This window comes from Drosophila virilis, chromosome 4, assembly GCF_030788295.1.
Source record: "Drosophila virilis strain 15010-1051.87 chromosome 4, Dvir_AGI_RSII-ME, whole genome shotgun sequence".
Lineage (NCBI taxonomy): Eukaryota > Metazoa > Arthropoda > Insecta > Diptera > Drosophilidae > Drosophila > Drosophila virilis.
The window spans coordinates 3542342-3565925 of NC_091546.1; the positions used below are offsets into that span (position 1 = coordinate 3542342).

The 23584-nt window shown below is 42.4% G+C and overlaps 1 protein-coding gene across 4 annotated transcripts in view; it reads left to right on the forward strand.

Moving 5' to 3' along the window:
• The first annotated feature begins 145 nt into the window (after positions 1–145).
• Positions 146–23584, forward strand: part of drongo (Arf GTPase activating protein drongo) — a 30528-nt gene continuing 7089 nt past the window's right edge. The window contains exons 1-2 of one of the 4 annotated variants that reach the window (XM_070208880.1): positions 146–1222; positions 22491–23329. In XM_070208880.1, the coding sequence (XP_070064981.1) occupies positions 1059–1222; positions 22491–23329 (1003 nt within the window). In that variant the 5' untranslated portion in view covers positions 146–1058. Of the gene's footprint in view, positions 1223–16052; positions 16177–22490; positions 23330–23584 lie in introns of those variants that run through there. The other 3 variants (XM_015173084.3, XM_002052842.4, XM_015173083.3) reach the window with 3 other exon arrangements.

Sequence of the window (23584 nt, forward strand, 5' to 3'; positions counted from 1 at the left end):
ATGCCGTTTAGACACATTTTCAAAATTGAAATTGTGAATAGAAATTTGAATTGTGGCACTGCCAACTTGATTTTTGGTATTTTCGGCGCCAGGTCAGTCTAGCAGCATTTTCTGCTTAACCCAACTACGGCCACACTTTAGCATAGTTAGTTCATTTTTCAAGTTTGCGACGTTCAGTCGTGTCGTGAATCGTCGGACGGGCGTCTCTAGCAGTTTGTTATTAAAAGAGAATTTCTGTTGTGCTTAATTCTGTTAATAACAACGACAACAACAACAGCAACAACGAAGACAAGGCGCAGCGTGTGTGATTCAGTGTGTTGTGGGGCAATTGAGCGCAGCAGCAGCAGCGGGCAGAGTGCGCTGCAAAAGTGTGTAAATAAATTCAATTAATGTAAAAAGAAGCAAAAACGAAAACCAGTGTTGTTGGGTTTTCTCGTCTATGTGAGAGAGCAAAGAGTGCAGTGTAAAAATTAAACGTAAACAATAATAAATAAATGAGAAAATATTTTTGCTTGCTGTCTGATAAATTATAACACACATACAGACACACACAGAAACACAAACACCAATACATTCACACATTTATATATATATATATACATATATATATTTTTTTGGTACATGTGTGGCGGCGGTGTCAGCGGCGTTTGTTGTTGTTCTTCTTTGTGATTTGCAGCCGAAGAAAGGTCAAGCGTTGCGTAAAGCGGTTGCACAAACACGCACACACACACACGGACACACATATAATCGCAAACACGCACACACACGCGCACACTCACACGCACCCGTGTAACCGAAGTTTGGAACTCGATCGTGTTAGCTGTAAATCAGGCAAAATTCAGTTCGTCTACGTTTACAACAGCAGTGTCCCACACGCGGCTGACATCTATCAGCCTCATTCACGTTATAACGGCAGCAACGCCTACGATTCGGACACCGAGTGGCTGGAGGACAGCGGGCCGACGGAAGCAGGAAACAAAGCAAACGACGACAACAACAGCAACAACAACAACAAAAGCAGCAACAACAACAACGACAATAGCAATAGCAATAGCAATATGGCAGTGCGCAAAAAACAGGACGACAAATACCTGCTAGCGCTGCGGGAGCTGGTTAACAGCGGCGCAGGCAATCGCCAGTGTTTCGATTGCAACCAGAAGGGGCCCACCTACGTGAACATGACCATCGGCTCGTTTGTCTGCACACGCTGTTCGGGTGTACTGTGAGTATTTAAACTACCTACCTGCTTGCTTTAGTATATAAGCCGATCTACTCGTTAATTAATACTCGTTACTTGCTTGTTACTCGCTAAGTGTGGGTAGATACAAGTATCTGTATTTATTCCTTATTTGAGTAGAGGTTTCACTCAAATTTAGTTTACTTACTTTTTAGGCGTAATTCGCACTCGTTACTTCTTACTTGCTAAGGCTCTTATTATCTTTGGTAATCATTTACTAGTTACTCGCTGCTCTATACCTTGTACTCGCTGAAGTGAGATAGCAATTACTTTATTACAACGCATTACGAGCAGCGATTTTACTCGCTACCTTTTAAGTAAACAATTAACTTGTCACTCGTTGGTCTTACCCTTATAAGAGAGCAGTTACACTTGTTCCTTATGGTAGCACTTCCTTATTACACACTTCGGTTAACACTCGACTCGTTACTATTAACAACAACAATCTACTCGTTACTCTTTACTTCATTCACGTTATTCGCTACAGCTGCGCCTTGATCGCTATCTCTTCTTCTTTACCTGTGTGTGCTTTCATATCCACCTCTTCAGTTAATTTCAGCTTCTCCCCCTTCTCGCTACTCGCTGTTATGCTGTTTAATGTGCATATAAACGCTCACTTTACCGCAGATAAGCTGCAATCTGTGTGCTGAAGTGATTGACCGATAATTCGGTTCGAATGCATTGACCGACCCCACAACACATCACCGCACCGATTAGACCTGTCCGCTGCACAGCGAGGGAGTCAGTGAAGGGGGTGGCGGGCGGGGGCGGGGTCGTTGCGGCTAACAGCGAAAGCGAAAGCAATTTCGTTTCACCATTTGTGTCGAGCCACCAATTTGGAAATGCAAATCGCAGACAAACTTTCAATTGGCAGAGCCACTTGGTCTGAAATCAAATGAAATTATTTTGGCATTGGCGTTTCTAATTTGGGCTGGCATGCAAAGCCCCGAAAACAGAATAAGACGTCGTGTGGTGCATGCTACGTGCTCTCAATGCACTTTATACCCTTTGATAATGGGGTATATTGTCTATTAGCTTCGATGCGATGCCCCTGGCTCGTAATCCTGGCTAGCTACATCGATTAATTTGAACCGAAATTTCGCGCATTCCAATTTAGTTTCAACTTTTCAATTACATTCCAATTTTTAGCTTTCAATTTCAAATAAATCAATTCAATTTATTTTATTTACAAATTTTTATTGAACGAAATTATTAAATAAAAAAGTTTTCCATATGCGGAGTAATAAATTTCTCTTCGTTGTAAATTAATAATAAAATTTAAATTGGCAGTAAAAAAAACATGTTAACGTTCGGTTCGGTTTATTGTTCGGCTGTTAGTTAAGGGTATTTCATCTTCGGCCAACCGCTGCTAATTGATTTTTCAGTTTGTTTTTGTCCTTGGCACTAAACGCCAAATAATTGGCAAAATTGGCTGCGATTTATGCGCTTTGCTGCACTATTCACGAGCACTTTGTCCGATTAAATGCAAATTGAGGTCATCTCCTGGCACATTAGCTGCCTGCCTGTCTGCTTGTCGCGGAGTTGCCCACTTTCTGTTTTTCCGTTTGTTTTTCCACTTGATTTACGCACTTCCGCTCTCACGCCCGCACACACTTCCCCCCCACTCTCCAAACTCTACACCTCGTTTTCATTATTTGATTGCTTTCAATCTGCCTGCTTCCGCACTCGGGCAAACTGGGCCCAGCTGATGCACATTCCACACGCAGATTGCGCCCCAGTTTCTCCACACTCACACACACATATAAACTAGTTGTTGTTCTTGTTGTTAACGTTGCCAGCTCGTCGCCTGTTTCACCTCAATTGGGCAACATGCGGGCATTCGCTGCGTTCTCCACGCTCTCATTTGCCTATCGATCAACGATAACATTTACGATTAATTTTTTTGCATGTGACCAACGTTGCTGGCACTTTCCTTGGACATTATTGAGATACACTTCCTGAGGGTATCATCATAATTTTTTTGCAATATGTATTGGTTAGGGAATTTTCGAATCGTTAAGCCTGAGTTGATATTCATTTCTTTCCCATAAACCTGGTCATAGATTTGCCTCTTTCTTACAGATAGTGCATATTCAACTATTCCAAATCAACTTAGAAGCTTTCCTCTGCTTAATTAAAACACTTCTTTTGGATTTCGACATATCGCTAATGCAAGCCCAAGGACAACTACATATATATTCCAAATTTCATTATCATCATTCTACTTGCTACTTTGCGTCTATACCTTCGCATTCATTTTTAATTTCTTTGTTTTGTTTTTAATTTAGGCCCTATTTGGGGTTTTGAACCAACGATTTTCCGTTTGCTAGCTCAACATTAAAACATCTAAGCTGCACAGACTCATGATGTAACATGAAAGTAATAAAAGCTAAATGAAATTGCATTTACTTCGCACATTACACAACACTGACATCTGCAAGGGTATTCAAGCTTCGGCGCACTTCGAAAATAACTGTTTATTCTTGTTTTGCATGTAACCAAAGTTTCTGGCACTTTCCTTCAAAAATGTTGTTTTTTCGGATTCGGTTTTTCTTTGCATTCATGACAAGTCGCCGCAGCATATGTAAATTATATTGAATGCAGCTTTTAAAGCTGGCGCTGGCATTGGCCAATGCTCCCCAGCACCGTTTGCATGACTCATTCGAGTGGACCTGCCCCTCTTCCCCCTTCCCCCGTTCGCCCGGCTCCAGCAACTTGACTTGCAACAGCGGGCGAAATAAATAAGTATTACGACTATGTAAATGGAAAGCCGCATAAATGCCTCATTGCTGGCCCTTTTGGCATGACAAACAGCCAGAAAGACAGACAGGCAGACAGACAGACAGAGCGACCGACCGACCGACCGACAGAGGCGACGAACTTCACTTAACTGCACTGCATTCCCCTTGCTGTCCGCGCTCCCCTTGCTCCCCCTTCTGCTTCACTGCCAGCAAACAAAAGCAACTCAAAGTCCAAGACAAAATTGTTGTGCATGTTCAATGCTAAAATGTTTCCTGCCTCGGCTGGCACACCTCCCCAGCCCTCTCTACACTCCCCTAAACATTGCCGCCTCATTCTGTGGCAGGAACTGCCATTCAGCCGCATTTTAGCATTGGCTTTCAGCGTCGAGCTTCGAGCTCCAAGCTGCATACCGGCCGGCCACACGACATGACTGTAAAGGCGAAAAACCTGTCAGACAGCTTTTTAAGCGCGGCCTAAAGTATTTTTGGGCCAGTTGCTGCGGTAACTGTTGGCAATTGCAGACAAATTGTTGCGCCTCAATCGAGCAGCAGTCGCGCTGCTCGTCACCATCTGGCTGCCAAAGCAACTTGTTGATTAGATAAGGCCCCAATATGCACACACACGGCAAATGCGATCAATGTTGTCGGTTCCGCTTTTTTTGTCCCGTGCACTGAGGCTATTTTTAAAACTGCGATTGCGGATAAAACAAAGTAACTATTTTACAACTATTTCTTTTCGTGAATCATCTGAAGCTATAAAACAAAGTAAATATAAATATGGCAAAAAATAAGCCAAATACGAGCAGAGCATGTATAAAATATTAGTCATATATATGACAAATAAAATAACAAAAAGTTAAATAAAAAAGGCTGTTTGTTGGCTTTTTCGGCTCAGACTTTTATTCCTGCTAGAGTTCTAGCTGCTTTTGCTTGCGCAAAAGTTGGCAGCACTGTTCTGCAGAATGAGAGAAAGAGAGAGAGGGAGAGACTGTCAGACGCTACCCAACACTCGCCTCGCTTGCCACTGACCTACGTCTGCGCCCCCTTGAGCCGCGCTGAGCTACTTTCTCAGGTGTGTCAGTTGCAGACATGAGCGACTTTAACGGCAACTGCCCACCAGCTGACAAATACTTAAAACTAGGGGAATTGTACACACACATACATATATGCATGCACACACTTACGTAGATATGTACATAAGTGTATACACATGATAATCAGCTGCACGTCTTGTGGTCAAATTGTAGATATGTAAATTTGTCGATTATGAAACAACATAAACACGTCCCAGCCGCCGTATGGCTGCAAAGGTCGTCGTTGTGGCCGGGCAGTGTTGGGGAGTGGATTGGCCGGGGCAGACTTTCACCAAACGTTGTCAGCTGTGTGGGCCCTTTTTGGACTTTTCGTTTTTTCTTCCAAAACCAAAAACTAAAACAACAAACAGTCAAGCAAAAGGTAAATAATATGAAATAAAAGAAAAAAACAAAAACCAAATAAAAAATCAACGAAAACGCGTCGCGTAATGGCAATTAAATACTTGTGTACATATGTTTCTATTAGAGAGGAGCACAAATCGTGCCCTCTTTCGTGACACAACTACGGACGAGCTTAAAAACGACTTGAAAATTAGACTCTAGAAAGTAGATACTCTCTCTCTTTCTCTCTCTCTCTTGTATGTAGGATCTGACATATACAACAGTTACTTTTTGTTTTTATTCAATTTTAAATTGTTCTTGCCCAAAATTTGTGATCATTTCGTGCCATCTCTAGCATATAGATACAAATGTATATATGTACATAAATGTGTGTGTATAAAGCGCACTCACAAAGGCAAACACAAATATGCATACATATAAATAAACTGCGTATATATGAATGACAAATATACATATACATACATATATTTATATATCTAAACTTAAAGCATACATTTAATGTATACATATATATGTAAATCTATTTGTGTGCCCAATTCCCAGCTATTTTTACACACACACACACACACACACAGAAACACTTAGCGTCTCAATTTGTTGAAGCTTTTCCGCATTTGTCAGGCTCTTCTTGTCAGAATCCAGTCTGGCTGATAATTCAGTTACCTGATTATGCACATAGCTATACGGACATATATATATATATATATATATATATATATATATATATATATATATATATATATATATATATATGTATATACTTACATGCATGTGTGCAACTCGAACACGCTTTGTTAACATTTGGAAAATGTGAATCGCATAACGAGTAAAATTCAGCAATAGCAAATAAAACTCTTCCCATTAGCCGCTCTCTTTCGCTCTTGCGTTCTTAATATGCCACCACCCTCCCCCGCACATTCTTGTTCGATCGCACTATCTCACTCTGCCTGATTGGCAATAATTGCGCAGTTTTTGTTGTCGATTTTGGTATTGAGGCAAATGCACAAAAGGTGTCGCTGTTGTAATCGCCGTTTGTTTTATTGTTTCATTCGTTTCGTTTGAGTTTGTTTTGCCTTGCCTTGAAATCAAGATTTATATTCTATAAATAATGGAATATATGTACGTATGTGTATGTATATACATTTATATACTTATATATATATACATATATGGGATAATCTGCTCAATACTTACAATTTGAGAGTGCGAATTATGCAGTTTAGCCAACGATCTGGCAACCCAATTGCAGCGTGCAGTGGGTGGCAGGCGCCGTTCCACAGCTGGAAAGCTGCTGCCACTGATGCTGCTGATGCTGCTCATGCAGATGCGAGTTCCAATTAAAAACGGGAACTCGAAACTGTTTTTAATGTGGGGAACTGGTTCCCCATGGAGTGAGCAGTCAGCGGATAGGGCCCTGCCTAGTATTGTTGAAAGCGACGGGTGGCAACGGCGCCTACGCAGCAGAGATTTATTGCGTCGAAAACATATTTGCCCTGTCAGAATGTTGTTTGCGCACATTTGAACCGGGCACGAGTGGGTGGCAACGGCATTTTGGCCAATATGCCAATGAGTGGAGCAGCGGCCCACGCTAAACCCGCTGGCCCAGCCAGAGGGCTTTGCAATGCATTTTCCCAACCATTCCAGTCGGCCATTTTACATGACAACAAAAGGAGCTCAAGGCTTTTTCAGCAATTTGCAGCTGGGCACTGGGCGGGGTGGTGCATTATTAAAATATTCATGGATAGAGCCCAGCCAGTGGGCCGCCATTACGGATAGCATCCGCAACCCACAAAAGCCCAGTAGCAGCAGCCGCCTGACCGCCCGCTCGCTTGCCCTTTTGTCCTCCTCCAGCCAGTGCCAAGTTGAATTTATTTTGTGCGACAAACACTGACAGAGGGCCTTCAACGCCTCTGCGCCAAAAGTGGCCACCACACCACACCACAACACAACACACCACAGCACTCACTCAGCCACAGAGATAACTGCAGATGGCGGACATTGATATTGATGTGCTTGACAGCCGCGTGGGATTCCCCTGCCATTTAGCGTTGTCTAATTGGCTACTGGTTGCTTTTCTCTCCCTTTGCCGAACAGATGGCGCTGCTTAAATTCTTGGCTGCATGTAAACAGTGCTGCCAATTGCCGCTGTAATTAAAGCGAGTTTAAAAGCTGGAAAAAGCTAGAAATATTTCTTAGAAATATATAGACATTTTTCTTAATACTACAATTTTTGTATGAAATACTTTAATAATTTGATTATTGCAACTTCAACAAATGTGAATCGAAGTGAAACGCATTAGAAACATTTTAGAATTTTTGGCTCTGCAAAAGTGCTTAGTTATATTTTTTAGACGTTTGAATATAAAAACTTCAGAAATACCCATGAAATAGCCCAGCAGAAACTAGTAAATACAGTAAACCTGGACAACAAATTAATAAAAATTATAACAACTGTATAAGAGGCAACGGTCAGTCTTCAAAATGCTATTCATTTAAATAACAATTAGTCAAAAGAATTTGCTGTTATTATTTTTTTTAAATATTCATATGAAATCTTTTTAAAAGTTTCAATAAATGCTTTGCCTTTAGGTCTTGCCCATAATTTTTGTAAGATTAAAAAGTCGTAAACAACAAAGTTACCCGCTATTTTAAAAGCCAAATTCCGCGTGTAATTTGGCAGCACTGCACGCAAACTGACTTTGGAGCACTTCCAACTGTGTTTTAGTGTGTGGAAATTTTTAGCTGTGTCTGCTGAAAATCGAATGGCCATTAAATTGCCAACTGCAAGCTGAGAGCTTGCGAGTGGGTCAGCGAATTAAAGCGAAATATCTCACACAGCACTTAAAATGGTAGATGGCAAATGCTACACATATTTAGCTCGGGTTTTGTTGATTATTTTTCTAATCAATCTCGTGTTTTCTTTTATGGCTGCCGTTTGTGTATTTCAAGTGTAGCGAATATTTCCGGTGCTACTCGCTTTTAAGCCACTCGCTTTGTTTATCTCTCGTCGGTTAGCCTTGAAATGTAATTGACTCGTCGTCGTCAGTTGTTTCTTGGCGAATTATACTCTCTGCCCACTGTGTACGTTGACTAGCACGTACTCTCCGTGGCCTGCTACATTTCCATTTTATTGCACGCCAGTTACGTGCCGCTAGATTATATAAGGAGCAACTTTTTCAGATGTTTACATCGCGTACAAGTATGTGTAGATGTTTATATTAGTGCCACAAAGGCACACGTTCCACTAATGGCAAGAGTATTTGACTAGTCGAGGTCGTCGGTGGCTGCAAAGAACCAGTTAGTGCAAATGAACGACTAGGGGATACCCTGTTAGTTGGTTACAGCAAAAAGCTTGCAAACAATTTTATGTTTATGGGGTATTAGCGGCAATATTATGCTGCTTTATTTGACCAAACAATACCCTGTATATGCTTAGATATCTGTAAGGAAGACATTTCCTTCATACTATGAGCTTACCCTGTTTTAACTGTGGGTATTAACTGTGTGAATTGCGGCCTTGCAACTTGACTCCAGGGTAAAATACTCTTTTTAGAAATAGTATATAGGGCATAATTCAATGAATATGAAGCACATTTAAATTGACTAAGGGATAAATTGTGCTTACTGAGTCAATAGAACTAAGATAGCCCTTTAGTGTCACATTTATAGGGTATAATGGTATATATGGTATATATACTGGGTTAAATGTTACCCTGCAGTAATATAGCATAAACAATGTTTTTGATCAGCTAACAGCCGCAGATGCCCTTTAAAATGACAACTTTACAGGGTATAAGTAGCGAAAACGACACCGTTGCAAAGTTAGGCGCAATTTTAGTTGATTTACATAGCAACTACATACATGCATTACAATTATATATAGTGTATATATGTATTTACATGACACATATCGCACTTGGGATCGCACAATTCCAAAGCTTTTCCGTCAGGGTTGCAAAGACATTGTCGTTGCCTTGTAAGGCACTTGACTGCGGTTGAAACTGAAACTCGGTTGATATTTTTAGCCCTGCATTGTTGCACCCGTTGCCCGAATGGCCCCCGATGAACTCCCTGCATCCCTCACCCTGTTTGTGCCGTTTGATTGTCTTTCACAATGCTGTCACACACTCAGTCGAATGATTCATATGCTCAACCACAGTGCACAGTGTTGCGAAAACGTGGAGAATCAGGATTTTAAATATATCCAGAAGTTATCCGGTCTTAGTGGTATTTAAAAACTTCAGCAGATGGGGATTATTCATTTAGGGGATACCCATCTATTTAGGATAGAGATAATATAGACCTGGAAATAGTACAAAGCTTACTTAAAATTTGTAGAACAAATTTTAAAATGATAGCTCAAAGAAAAATATATCGATAACAGCAATCGATAACATGCGAGTGAACACTGGTTTTGAAACTCTGCTTCGAGAGTTATGGCCTTTTTATAAATTTTGTTTTGCTCTCTAATATATCGATAACATTAATCGAAAACATGCGAAATTAATATTAAGATTTTGTTAAGGCATTCTTTAAGTTAAACTTTGCTGTCCAATATATCGATAACCACTTACGTTTGTGTTTCTCTGGAGATCGGACGTGAAAATTGCAGTCTCGTGTGTGTGTGCGCGTTAGTGCACCGCTGGCAGCAGGCATAAACCAAGAAAGTGACAGTGACACTGTATAAAGCCCGCCCCAGGGCAATCCATACAAATCCCGCTTATAGTGGGTAAACTATACGCAACTGCTGCCTCTGGCAGCCGGAGTGTTATACAAATTAACAATATTTTAACAAAAAAATTACCGCGTGCAGTGCGTGAGAACAAGTTCTTGCAAAACTTAAGCTGCGCTCAGCTGATCGCAACTCAAGTGCGTGTGTGTGTGCGCGAGTGCAGCAAAGCTTTCGCGAGAGAGCTTTCAGCTTGCAGCTGCACTGATAGTGCTGGCAAAACAGTCACTGCAGTGACAGTGCTGACACTAAAGTCACAATTTGTGATCAATCACTTGTTACAAAAATACGGGTTATTTTTGTAATTAAGTGTAAAAAACTTGTTTTGTTTTTATTTTTTATTCTTTTTTCTCCCTGTGGGGAAAAAATTATAACAAAGTAAAGAACAATGGCTACAAACAACCGACCCCAAAACAACGAAGAAATTCATTCGCCAATCTACCCGCTGCCGAACAGCTCAATTATATCCCCTACAAATATAGCCGCTAATGTCGATCGCCTCGACGGAAGCAGGCCACTGGAAGATTTTTACCAATATTACAACAACGTGCTCGCCAGTAGTGCAAACCGGAACGGCGCCTCCACCTCGCTGTCAGCCGGTACCCAGCAATGCTCGACTTGGCAACCGCAACAGCACGGCACTGTCAGCACAACGACAGCAACAACCACCACAACCACAGCGTCATCCAGCAGCGGCTGCAGGACATCTGCCTCAACAGGCACAAGCCGCGCCGCTTTAGAGCCCATCGGGACCCGCCCCAAAGCCGCCAATCCGACCTTGCAGTCCACCCCTTATGGCACCCAGGCAGCTGGTTCTTGTGTCACAAACCCCCCTCTGCCTCCCATAAAGAACGCAGGTGCTACGCCAGCCTTCGAAGAGCCACTGGTAGATTGGCAAACGGTTTCCGCAAAAAAACGGCGTGGGACTACATTATTATCCGAAGGCGTAAAAAAAGGGAAGCAACTAAATAACCGCAACACCAGCCGCGCTGGAGCTAAGCCCGCAACTCCCAGTACCGCTTCGGCAATTAGCAACAGATATGCCTCCCTTGAGCCTCAGGAAGACGCCTCTGTAATCGATGACGGCGAGATGGACACTGCCGACGAAGCGCCTCCAGTCACAGACCAACAACAATCAGCGAAAAAGATCTCCAAACCCAGGCCGATAACAGTCCCTGGAGTCAGCGATATTGTCGCAATGGAGCGAACCATAGATCAGGCAGTGGGCGCAGACGCCTATGAATTCAAGGTCTCTCCCTCTGGCTATCTAAGAATTTACGCCAAAGATGCCGACACCCACAGAGCAATTGTCCGCAAGCTCACTGAAGTGAGAGTGCAATTTACCCACTTCTGCCTAAAGGAAGACAGACCATACCGCGTTGTGGTTAAAAATCTGGCCGCTTCCACTCCCAGAAGCCAGATTGAAGCTGCCTTTACATCGCACGGCCATATTGTGACGAACCTTTACAACCCGGGCGCCAGACAGCCAACAAGTGATGCAGACTCCACCAACGACTTTCCAAGTCGCAACTTCTGGTTTGTCGATCTCAAGCAGTCTCTTAACAACAGGGAAGCGCTGCGGCTCAACAAGGTTGGCCGCCAACGGGTCACTATTGAGCTTCCGAGGAAGAACAATAGTATAAGGCAGTGTTTCCGCTGCTTCGAGTTCGACCACACCAAAAACTACTGTCTCAAACAGCCCAAGTGTGGTAGGTGCGGTCAGTCCCATTGGACAAACTCCGAGCAGTGCCAGGCCAAAACAGTGGCAGACCTGCGATGCTCCAACTGCGAGGGAAACCATGCTGCTTCCTATAAAGGATGCAAAAGCTATCAGGTGAGACTAAATGCCAGGCAGCCGGCCATCAATGTCTCCCCTCCTACACGATATAGCCATCCTCAAAATACACGAAGAACCACTCAGCAGTTCGTACCTTCCCGAATTGTGCAACAGGGCCTGTCGTATGCTGATGCGCTACGGCCAGGCCATCATGTACAAGTCCGCCAACCCCCAGCGCGCACTCTTCAGCCCACCGTCAATCCAATGCAGCTCCAACAACCACTGCAAGGGCCTCAGGAGCAAGACGCTTCCCTTGGAGGCATCCTTCAAAACCTCCAGCAGTCCATTGCAGCACTGAATGCCGCAGTTGCAACCATTCTGGTTAGCATTAAAGAGCTAAAGGATGCGCAAGGTTCCCCGCAGCTTAGATTCCCAAAAAGCCGCAAATAATGGCTACCCAGTTACGTCTCGGATCGTGGAACGCTCGTGGCATCCTCCAAAATGCTAACGAGCTCAAGCTTTTTCTGAAAAAGCATGATGTAGACATCATGCTCATCTCAGAAACACATCTGCACACAAACTTGTACCTAACAATGGAGGGGTACGTCTGCTACCGTGCGGATCACCCTACAGGACGAGCCAGAGGTGGTGCTGTAGTGCTGGCAAAGCAGGATTTAGCACACTACCATCTACACACAGTGACCTCCAGCGACACACAGCTGGCTGCTATCATGGTGGAGACTCCCTTGGGCGAAATCCTCGTTGCGGCAGCATACCTACCACCAAACATCCCCTGGAACCGAGCGGAATTTGATTCCCTGTTTGGCCAGCTTGGCCCCAAATTCATCGTTGGAGGCGACTTCAACGCTAAGCACAGACTGTGGGGAAACTACAGAGCTGACAGCAGAGGCACTGCGCTCCATGAGGCGCTCACTCCCTGCTCAGCCCAGGTACTGGCCACCGGTAGACCTACCCACTTTCCGTACAACCGGCAAAGTACGCCTTCCTGTATCGACTTTTTTATATTCAAGGGCATCCCCAACAGCGTACTATCGGTTCGCGAAGAGTATGATCTATCTTCCGACCATCTGCCACTCCTCACAACGATCAACACGGCTGCACAAAGGATCCCAAAAAAGCGCAGGCTTGTCCTCCCTGGGTCGAACATCCAACGATTTAAGGCCGAACTAAATAGCTTGATCAACCTAAACACGCAGATTCTGTCAGTTGAGGACGTCGACGCTGCAGTACAAACCCTGTTGGACCAAGTACATGCCGCAGCCGCCAACGCTGCGCCCGCACATATCTACTCAGCCCCTACAAGCCAGCGGCCAAGGACGTTTTCCCCCATATTGGAAGGTCTTCTCGCCCTAAAAAAGCGACTGAGGAGGGAGTATGTCCGTACCCAGGACCCCACGATTGACAGGATCTATCGTCGTATTGCTAACAGGGTCAGGAAGGAGCTGATTATCTCGAAAAGAAATGCCACAGACACCATGCTGGAGGAAGCAACGGCAGACGAGAGCTCCAAATTCGCGCTGTGGAAACTTAGCAGTCGATACAAGCGGCAAGCTGCGCCAAAGTTCCCCGTTCGACTTCCCGATGACACCTGGGCCAGATCACCAATGGACAGAGCCGAAGCCTTTGCCTGCAACTTGGAGGAGCGCTTCAAGCCGTTTGAGACCGCATCGCATGCAAGGATACAGCGAGTCGCGCAAATCCTGGAGGCGCCACTCCAAATGTCACTCCCTGTATCGCCAATCACCTTCCAAGAAGTAGAGCAGGAGATGAAGAGATTAAAAAGCAGCAAAGCCCCTGGGGAAGATCGGTTGGACAACCAGACAATCAAGCTACTGCCATACAAGGCGGTGCTTTTTCTCGTCGCCATTTTTAATGCAGCTCTTCGGCTAGGTTACTTTCCAGTGGCTTGGAAGAAGGCACATATAATCATGTTGCACAAGAGCGGAAAGCCCCCTAATCAACTGGGATCCTATCGCCCCATCAGCCTCCTGCCTGCCTTTGGTAAGATTCTGGAAAGGTGCATCCTCAGAAGGGTCCTGGATACCCCGGAAATAAAACGCTTGATCCCGAAGTTCCAGTTTGGGTTTCGACTCAAACACGGTACCCCTGAGCAACTACATCGGGTCACAAATTATATTTTGGACGGCTTTCACAGGAAAGAGTATGTGGTGGCAGCATACCTTGACATCCAAGAAGCCTTCGACCGGGTGTGGCACGCAGGACTCCTCTCTAAGATAAAGGACAAATTGAATCCGCAGCTATTTAGCACCATTGCGAGCTTCCTAACTGAGAGAACCTTTCAAGTGGTGCAGGATGGAGTAGCCTCTCAAACCAAACGCATAAAAGCGGGCGTTCCACAAGGCAGCGTCTTGGGTCCCACGCTATATAGCCTGTTTACACATGACATGCCCACAGCAAATGCAAGCAGACGGAATGATCGGCAGGACCTTCTGGTGGCCACGTTTGCTGACGACACGGCAATCCTTGCAAAAAACAAATGTGTGTACGTGGCAACTGACCTCTTGCAGGAATACCTCAAGCGATTTGAAAACTGGGCTTGTAGATGGAACATCGCAGTGAACCCTGGAAAGTGCGCCACGGTTACCCACACTCTACGCAAGGACTCATGCCCCGGACTTTTTCTTCATGGTGAGCTTCTAGAGCAATATCGTCAACACAAGTACCTAGGTGTCACTCTCGACAGACGACTTACATTTAGTAAGCACGTCTCTGCAGTAACGAGCAACATCAAATCTAAGATAAGGCGAATGAGCTGGCTCCTCAACTCCAAAAACAAACTCTCGCTCCGAAACAAGGTCCTAATCTACAAGGTAATCCTTGCCCCAGTGTGGCGTTACGGGCTTCAAGTTTACGGTATAGCTGCAAAAACACACCTGAACAAAATTCGCATCATTCAGGCCAAAACCCTGCGCAAAATAACTGGAGCCGAATGGTATATTCGCACACGCGACATCGCCAAGGACCTCAAGGTTCCAATGGTGGGCGACATAGTCAACAGGCAAGCAGCGAGCTACTCAACAAAGCTCCACAACCATCCAAACATCCTGGCGAGGAGCCTGCTAAGGAGGCGAAGAAGAAGGCGACTGAAGAGGACCTACCCAACCGACCTAATCGATCGTTATGTATAGGTGACAAGCTTCGTTAATTACACCAAAATATGTTTCTGTAATCTGTTAACCTAATTGTATAACTAATTGTAAAACCACAATCATCGCTAAGCTAAGTAATTATGTCACTCTGATAAAAGTTGCTAACATAGAGTAACAGGATACCAGATTTCTTAATAAACAAAATATAAAATGTTAAAAAAAAAAAAAAAAAAAAAAAAAAAAAAAATATATCGATAACATGTTAGTAAACATTGTTTTAAAAACGTCCATTCAAGATTTTTTACATTTTCAAAATTCAACTTGTTATCCAATATATCGATAACAGTAATCGATTTAAGTAAACATTGATTTTGAAAGTTGTTCAATTATTTTGTTATTGTTCACTTTTTGATGCTCTGAACAAACCACTGTGCGTCTTGTAGATTTCCGCATGCTATTGAACTTCAAGTTAATAATTTTTTTTAAGGTCAGATCCATTCCCGAGTCGCCTCAAGAACTGGGAAAGCCAATGCCAATTAACCGAGCAGCTGTTTAAGGCAGCTTTGTTGTTGTTGTTTTTCTCGATGCCCGTTGTGTCTCTGCTCTGTTGTCTGGACGACAACTGCGAGATAAGCTATTAGGGCTTTGTCTTTTGTTCTTTTCAATAAACAATTGATTTAAATATATATATAATTTATATACATCAAGCACGTGTCAGCGACGCCTGCACCGAATGACCGCTGGAAAGGGCGTAACGACTGGGACCTATCTTCAGGGCGTATGCGTTGCGGCAAACATTGCAAATGGATTTCCGTGAATAACGTATCAATCCGAACCAGGCAATATATATGCATTTATATATATACATTACATTTATAATTTGAGACGCCCCTTGACATCCACTTATCGCCATTCGCACACGCAAATATTTGCCATTGCAATATGAATTGCTGCAACGCATTTCGTCTGTTTTTTTTTATATTTTTTATTTTACATACTTTTTGTGGCGTCGCCAACACAGCTGACAGTTAAGCTCGAAGCTTGCCACAGGCCACAACGCTTGTGTCCACGTATTAAAGGGAACCTTTTTTTATTGTTTTGTTCGCCATCAAAAACAAGTCTGCAGTAAGTTGTTTAACTTTAGGACGGGTGACATAAAGAAAAAAAAAGACGAAAAACTATTTAAACAACCTTCAAAACATTCAATAAATACATCAGCTTGTGGTGCACTTCAATGACCCAACAATATAAATATCGAGTACAATTGGATAAGTTGTTTTTTCTTTTTTTTTTTTTTTTGTGACCTTAAAGTCAGCTTAAAGACTTAACTTAACGTGGTTTATTGCTATTTTAAACGAAGCTCGCTGGTTGAGTTATCGAAGTGACCCACTATTTCAGATAATTGAACAAGCAGGACAACGTTTCACATCCACGACTATTGGATTTTGCATATTTTCTAAGTAAATAAATATTTGTTCTAATTAGAAAACACAATCTGAAAGTGGGAGACTGGCTCAAACTCTAGTCTGCCGCTTGATTAAAAATTAGTATAACTGTGAATTATACTTAATGAATCAAATCTCGAGACTAATGGATGTGTGATATATTAATTTTTTTTAAATTATTACTGATATATGACGTTTGAGTTTTATACCCTGAATCCATTTCTAATGGGTAGAGAGGTAAAGAGTTTATTGCAAATGTATTTAGCAGGCTAAACAAAAGCCCTGAACGTTTCAAAAAGATCGGACTACAAACTCCGAAAGCCTTAAAATTTTCAAAAAGATCAGACTACAAACTCCGAAGTGAATCAAGAAGGCATTTCCTATATTCAAAATGAAAGGGCACAGAAGAAGAGGAAGGACAAAGAAGAAGAGGAAGGGCAAAGAAGAAGCTTACATTGTGCCTCTGCTTATGTGTATAGAAGAAAAGGCTTGTGAAGCCAGCTTGTCACTGCTTCTAGAGTATCTGCTAGTCGCGCACTTCCGATAAGTTGTTCATGCTCAATGGTCACAGATACCCGTGCACAAATTCGGAGAAAACATTCACATAAAAATGTATCGTGCATATTGTGGACTTTAATTTAAATTTAATGACTTAGTGAGTCCGTATTAAAATCGTATTATAATGACGCATACTCTGTTTAGATCGAAAACTAGCGAGTCACTTGATTCAACATTGACAGCAAATGTATCAGATTTCGTGTATAAAGTATCATGGATCAGAATTCTTTAATAGAATTTTAACATTTCATAGTTGGTACAGTCTGAGGCGCCGGAATGCAGGGGTTCGAGTACCCGACTGCAATATGGGTATTCCCTGGATTTTAGTAATTTATATTTTGTGGGATTTTTGTTAGTTAACTAACAGAACTGGTTTTAAGGCTTAAATAAATTAAAAGGGAAATGGTTTATTTAAAAGAATTTCAGTCAAAAGTTAAAAATGTGTGGCTTTCTTAATTAGATTTCTAGAGAAGGAGGCGGGGCACGGCGTGGCTTAAAAAACAATATTAGAAAAAGAAAAAAAAACAGAAATTCGTTGGAAATATTTACTTAACCAAGCCAGTTGGCCATAAAATGGAGAATGCAAGGGTTTCTTTCTGTCCCTCTCTCTTTCTCTCTTAAGTTTTATTTTTTTTTTTGAAAATTGACTAATTGCCAATTCTTTGGCTTGTTATCAGCTGTGTCTGCCGCGCCAAATGACTCATTGGCATTTTTTGTATTGTTATTTTTTGTTTTTGTAGTTATTTCAAGGCACAGCAATAAATAAATTCTTGCCGCTTAACTTAACGCTCATGACTCGCAGTCGAAGCTAAAGTTCAAATCCCCCTCCATATGTTGGCTCTATCTCTTACTCGTACTCGTACTTGTACTCGTACTAGGTGCGCTTACTTTTCTTCATTTGCCATTTGTAGCTTTTGCTTTTCGTATTGTTTATTATGATAATTGAAATTTTGTTGTTTTGTTTTTGTTGTTATTTGAATTGTTGCTGATTTTGCACAATTTCTTGACTCGAGCGGCAGCTTCAGCACTAAACGTCATGTGGTAGGTCTGAAAATTCTATGCCATTGTTATACCCTTACCACTTAAAGGTATTCATACTCGACTATGAATTGTCTAACACACGAAGCAAAACATATATGATTGGCCGGAATAGAGTATACACATATATTTATATGCACAAATTTCAGATTGCCCGGATTGCATTATTATAAATGTAAATTGTTTGTTCTCGTTTTTCTAAGTTTGAACCGGCAACTTCTCTCACTCTCAATATCCGTAGACTTTAAATTACAAAAAGGCAGGAAACGTGAAAGTTGAAAATTTTCAGCTGGATTCGAACCGGCAACATCTCGCTTCACAGTCTCAATATCCTTAGACTTTAAATTACAAAATGAAAGAAACATAAAAATTGAAAATTTACAGCTGGGTTTGAACCGGTAACCTCTCGCTTGTCGGCCCTATGCACCCCAGGCAGGGTATACTTAACTTGTCGATGCCCAATGAACTGTTCTTATAGATTGCTGCAAATGTATCTGCATCTGTATCTATATCTATGTGTGTATCTATGTAGAGATATAGGATTTGTAGCTGTATCTGTATCTGAAAATGTATCTGTTGGCTGTGCATTATATTTCGCTACAATTTTGTTGTTATTTTTTGCCGCAACGCAGCGACGAGTTTTCTTGTTATTTTTTTTTTTCGTTTTATTTTGTTTCGCGTTTGTGTTTTTTTACGCTGAGTGCGCAAAATGCGCAAAAAACAAGTTTTGCACTTTGTGGCGAAAAAAACAACACTGAAATACAATACACACATAACTAAACTAAGCTTTATCTCAGTGTGTGTGTGTGTGTGTGTGTGTGTATTGGCATTGTGTGTTTGTTTTAATTTTGTATCCACTTGTGCCTAGCACGAAAGATGTGGCGCTGATTTGGAAAACCCGACAGCTGTTTGACGCTTTTTGCTTTCGGCAAACTCTTGACTCCTCCACAACCCGCGCGGCCTTTTCCCGAGAGAAAGGGAAAAAGAGAGAAGGGGGGACATTGTGAATTAGTGAACGGCAGCTTTCGCATATTGTTGGATGCATTGAACTACACACACAGCTGTTGACGATTGTTGCAATTGCCTTTGCATTTCGGGACAGGTCTAAGCCCCACAGAGAGTGGGTCGCTGGCTCTGGCAGATGATGACACAGTTTGTTGTGTGTGCTGCGACTTGACTCAATTCTCTGCTCTTCGGCCGCCCAATTAGCATCATTTTGTGTTAATACTTAAAAGTGCTGTGTACTTTTCGAGACCCCTAGGTCTTGTTGCCTCACTTGCGTCTTTTCTTTTAATTAGCACATTAAGCGAACAAGTCGGAACTTGTCAGCCGATGCTGATGGATCAAGTCATACCCTGTGGTGATCCCTGCTAAGCCAGGGACGACCAAAAATTTGGCAGACTGTCATATATAATCAGGCAGAGATTCCTAAGATCAGATGTAGAAAAAACAAATATATATATAAAGAATATTCGTAACTGGAAGCTCGATTCATGACATCAGCCTCATTTAATGTTTACTGCAAGGTTTTTTTATTCATTATTAAGAGAAACACATAAACTGCCTGCATTTCTGACTTTTATAATTGTAAATTGGATTCTGTGCATGCAAAATTTTAAAGTCAAACTTGAAATCAGGTCTATGCTTTGAGTTTAACAAGTCAAACTATATTTCCTTAGATAACTAAATCCTTTACTAACACTCTACCTACGTAGCAAACGCTTATTAACACTCCTTTAACTACAATGCTTAAAAGTCATACTCGGAATATGGTCCATGAATTGTATTCTTATAGCAGATAATGATATTTACTTGACAAAAAGCTGGCAAATAACCAATACTGATTGATTATTTTGCTTGAGAACTATATCAGATTGAAGAAAAGCTAACGTTTTTCAACACTAAAATGTGTTATTAAGTAACTTCTATGTTATTGAATTGATTCATTTGAAATTTGAGTAACATATACCAAAAGTTATAAAATGTTGGTTTGCTTCTAGCTTAAAATGTTCATAAGTTTTATGGGATCTAGGATGGGTGATCAACTCTTCTATTGATGCTAGAATATATATGGATATACACTATTTAAAGATGTAACATATCTTCTATAAATGACAAATGACTTAGTACAGGGTGTAAAATCAAACTGCCATTCCCTACTCTCGCTGTCGACCGAAAGCAATTCAAATGCTTGTTGTAAGCGGATGGGCGTGGCATTGGACCTGGACCTGAACCGGGTGTGTGTGACTGTGAGTGCGAGTGTGAGTGTGTGAGGGGGGCAACTTTCACTTTTCACTCGGGTTACAAAAATAGCTGTGGCCACATTGCGGCACTTGGCTGCGGCTAACGAATTGCGTGTGCGTGCCTCAAGACCGACAATTGGACACTCCATACACAAAGATGGCAACAAACTAACAACGGCCACTTGGACACCAGACATCAGACTGAGTGTCAGTTGCATTTGATCTCAGGCCCGGTTTCCGTTGCGCTTCACAAATCAATTGACATCGAGCGGAAGTGCCTGCAATATCGAAAATCGTCTCTGCATTTCCCAATCCACTTGAAAGCCAGCGATAATTGCGACAGAGGAAGCGAGAGAGAGAGAGGGAGAGAGAGAAAGAAAGAGCGGGAAGAAAAGAGTTTTCCATCACAAAGTGCAGTCTTTAATTGAATCACTTTTGCACACAGCTGCTGCCCCAGTTGCCCCCAGTTGAGTCTCAGCGGCGACTCGGACCCGCAGTAATTTGCAGAACTTGTCGCAGCGGACATAAATTGCAATTGAGTTGTAAATTGCATTAGACCCTAACAAGGGCAAAAAGACAATGCCCTATGCTAGCATGACACTAGCCGAAAGCATTAAATTGACTTATCGATTAATCAAAAATCAGTGCTGTGTAGCGCCTGTAGCAGAAAACAAAGGAACATTAATTTATTCGATAGTTGCTGCAGCAGCAAATAAATGCTGAGCGTGGTATACAGAATTGGATAGTTTTTCTAAATTAATACGAATTGAAAATAATTCAGTGCTGTGTAGTGAAACCAGTGGAAATTATAAATTGATGCTATATGCAAAATTCGTTTAATAATGGAATTGCTTTTGCTATAAATAACACAATCAATTAGTCTGAAAAGTGCTGTATAGGAGAGAATGAAAATAACAGTGTTGAATAGCGGTATACTACATTTAATATTAAAGAAAAATAGTAAATGGACAGGGAAATTCATGTTTGAATGGCATTTGTTAAAATCCAACAAAACGTTAGTAATGAATTAATCTAAGAAAGTCAGTGTTGCAAAGGGGTATACGAAAATAATAGACTTGATAGGCGATATACAAATATTGATATTATAAGTAGATGGCCAAGGAACTTCATATCGATAATTAATTTGTTTTTCCGAGATCGCCCGCAAATAGACTCTTCTTTTCGCTTTGTGAATAGAGTATTTGGCATCTTCAGCTCGTGTCATTTAGAACCATGCGATGTCGATCAAAGCTCTCGCTTTTCGCTGCAGCCCCTCACCGCTTCTAACGCCCGCTCCAGCCAACTCTTCGCGTCTCGTCTCGTCTCGCTTACCATAACGAATTGGCTCTGTGAGCCACTGAAGCGTTCATGTGAAACGTCCAGTTTCTTCATAATATATATGTATATATATATATGTACATATGCATATATGAGCTTCTGTGTGTGTTTGTTTTTTGTTGCTGTGCCCATTTCGTTTGGGAAAATTCGTGAAAAACTGAAATTAGCTTTAAGCGTTAGCGAGGCAAATTTTTGCTGTTGCCGGTTTTCGCTTTGAGTTTCATTTTGTGGCCGGTTTCAGTTTTCATGTTTTGCCGTTTCGACGTCGTCGTCTTCTTCTTCTTCTGGTCATAAATTCGCCTCCGCTTTGGCCAGTTGCTCCAATTGCAGCGCTTACCCCAAGGCCGAGCCAATTAATTTGTGCAATTATCTGAAATTGAATATCCATTTAGCGGGTCATTCTGACCCGTTTGCTCAAGTGTCGGCCATAAAACCCGAATTATGCTTGGCACTTGTTTTGGCCATCTTTCTAAACGACTTTCTACACTTGGCGAAAAGTGTGAAACATCTAACGCTTGGTTTCCCAACTTTCGAGTAGTCTTTACTCTAGAATACACTCTCAGCTTTTGTAAAAACTATAACTGTTAGAAAAATTAATTAAAAATATTAGAAAAATTAATTTAAAAAGAAGAAAAAATGCTTGGCCTAAGAAAAATATGTTTATTATGCGAATTGATGACTTGCTTTGTGCTAGAAACAAATTTGTTTTAAACTTTTCGAACTTGGTCTGATTTTAAAAAAACTTGTACTTAGTTTAAGTAAAAAAGCTCTTGATTACTTGGCGCTAAGTGAATGCTTTCTTTTAATTTTTTTGCAGACGCGGCCTGACGCCTCCACATCGAGTGAAATCCATATCGATGGCCACATTCACACAGGAGGAGCTGGACTTTCTGAAGGCGCATGGGAACGAGCTGTGCGCGAAGACCTGGCTGGGCCTGTGGGATCCGAAGCGTGCAGCCGCCCAGCAGCAGGATCAGCGCGAGCTGATGATCGATAAGTACGAAAGAAAGCGCTACTATCTGGAGCCAGCCAGTCCGCTTAAGTCGCTAAATCTGAAGTCGGCATCATCGTCGTCGTCGGCGTCGACATCGACATCGTCCAGCAATGGCTATCATCACAATACGGGCAACATATCGAGCAATGGCTATGCCACCATCCATTTGACACCGCCCGCCGCCCAGCGCACAGCTGCCAATGGCCTGTCCAAGAACGGAGCATCCACAACGGCCATCAGCCGGCCGCAGCATCATCATCATCAGAATCACAATCACAATCAACTGAATGGCAATCATGACGCCTTCTCCAATAATTTGTCCGGCATTGGCCTGGGCCTGACCAGCCTGAACAGCGCCGGCTCCACATCCACGGGCGCTCTGTCCGATACGAGCAGCTGCGCCAGCAATGGCTTTGCCGGCGAAACAGATTTCGTCGCCGATTTCGGCACGGCGAACATATTTGATGCCACCTCGGCGGCGCGTTCCACAGGCTCACCGGCCGTCTCCACGGCCAGTTCGGTTAGCTCCACCAACGGCTATGCTAAGGTGCAGCCCATCCGAGCGGCGCATCTCCAACAGCAACAGCAGCAGCTCAATGGCAATGGAACGGAGAATTTTGCGGATTTCGAGCATGCGCCCATTTACAATGCAGTCGCTAATGGTAAGTTCTTTCAATCCAGGATATTTGTTCTGTTTCTGTTCCTGTTGATCCTCCCTGGCAGAGAGCGTATTAATGAATGTGGGTTCCTTCCGTTAATCAAGCTTAATTGATATATAGTCTAGTCCGTCTGTCTGCACCCTTGTTAACTCAAACTTCAGTTGAAGCTAGCTGATTGAAATTTTGTATAGCAGCTTCTTTTTGCTATAGATTCTATAGATACCTAAACAATCGAAAATGTAGCCAAGAAAACCGATT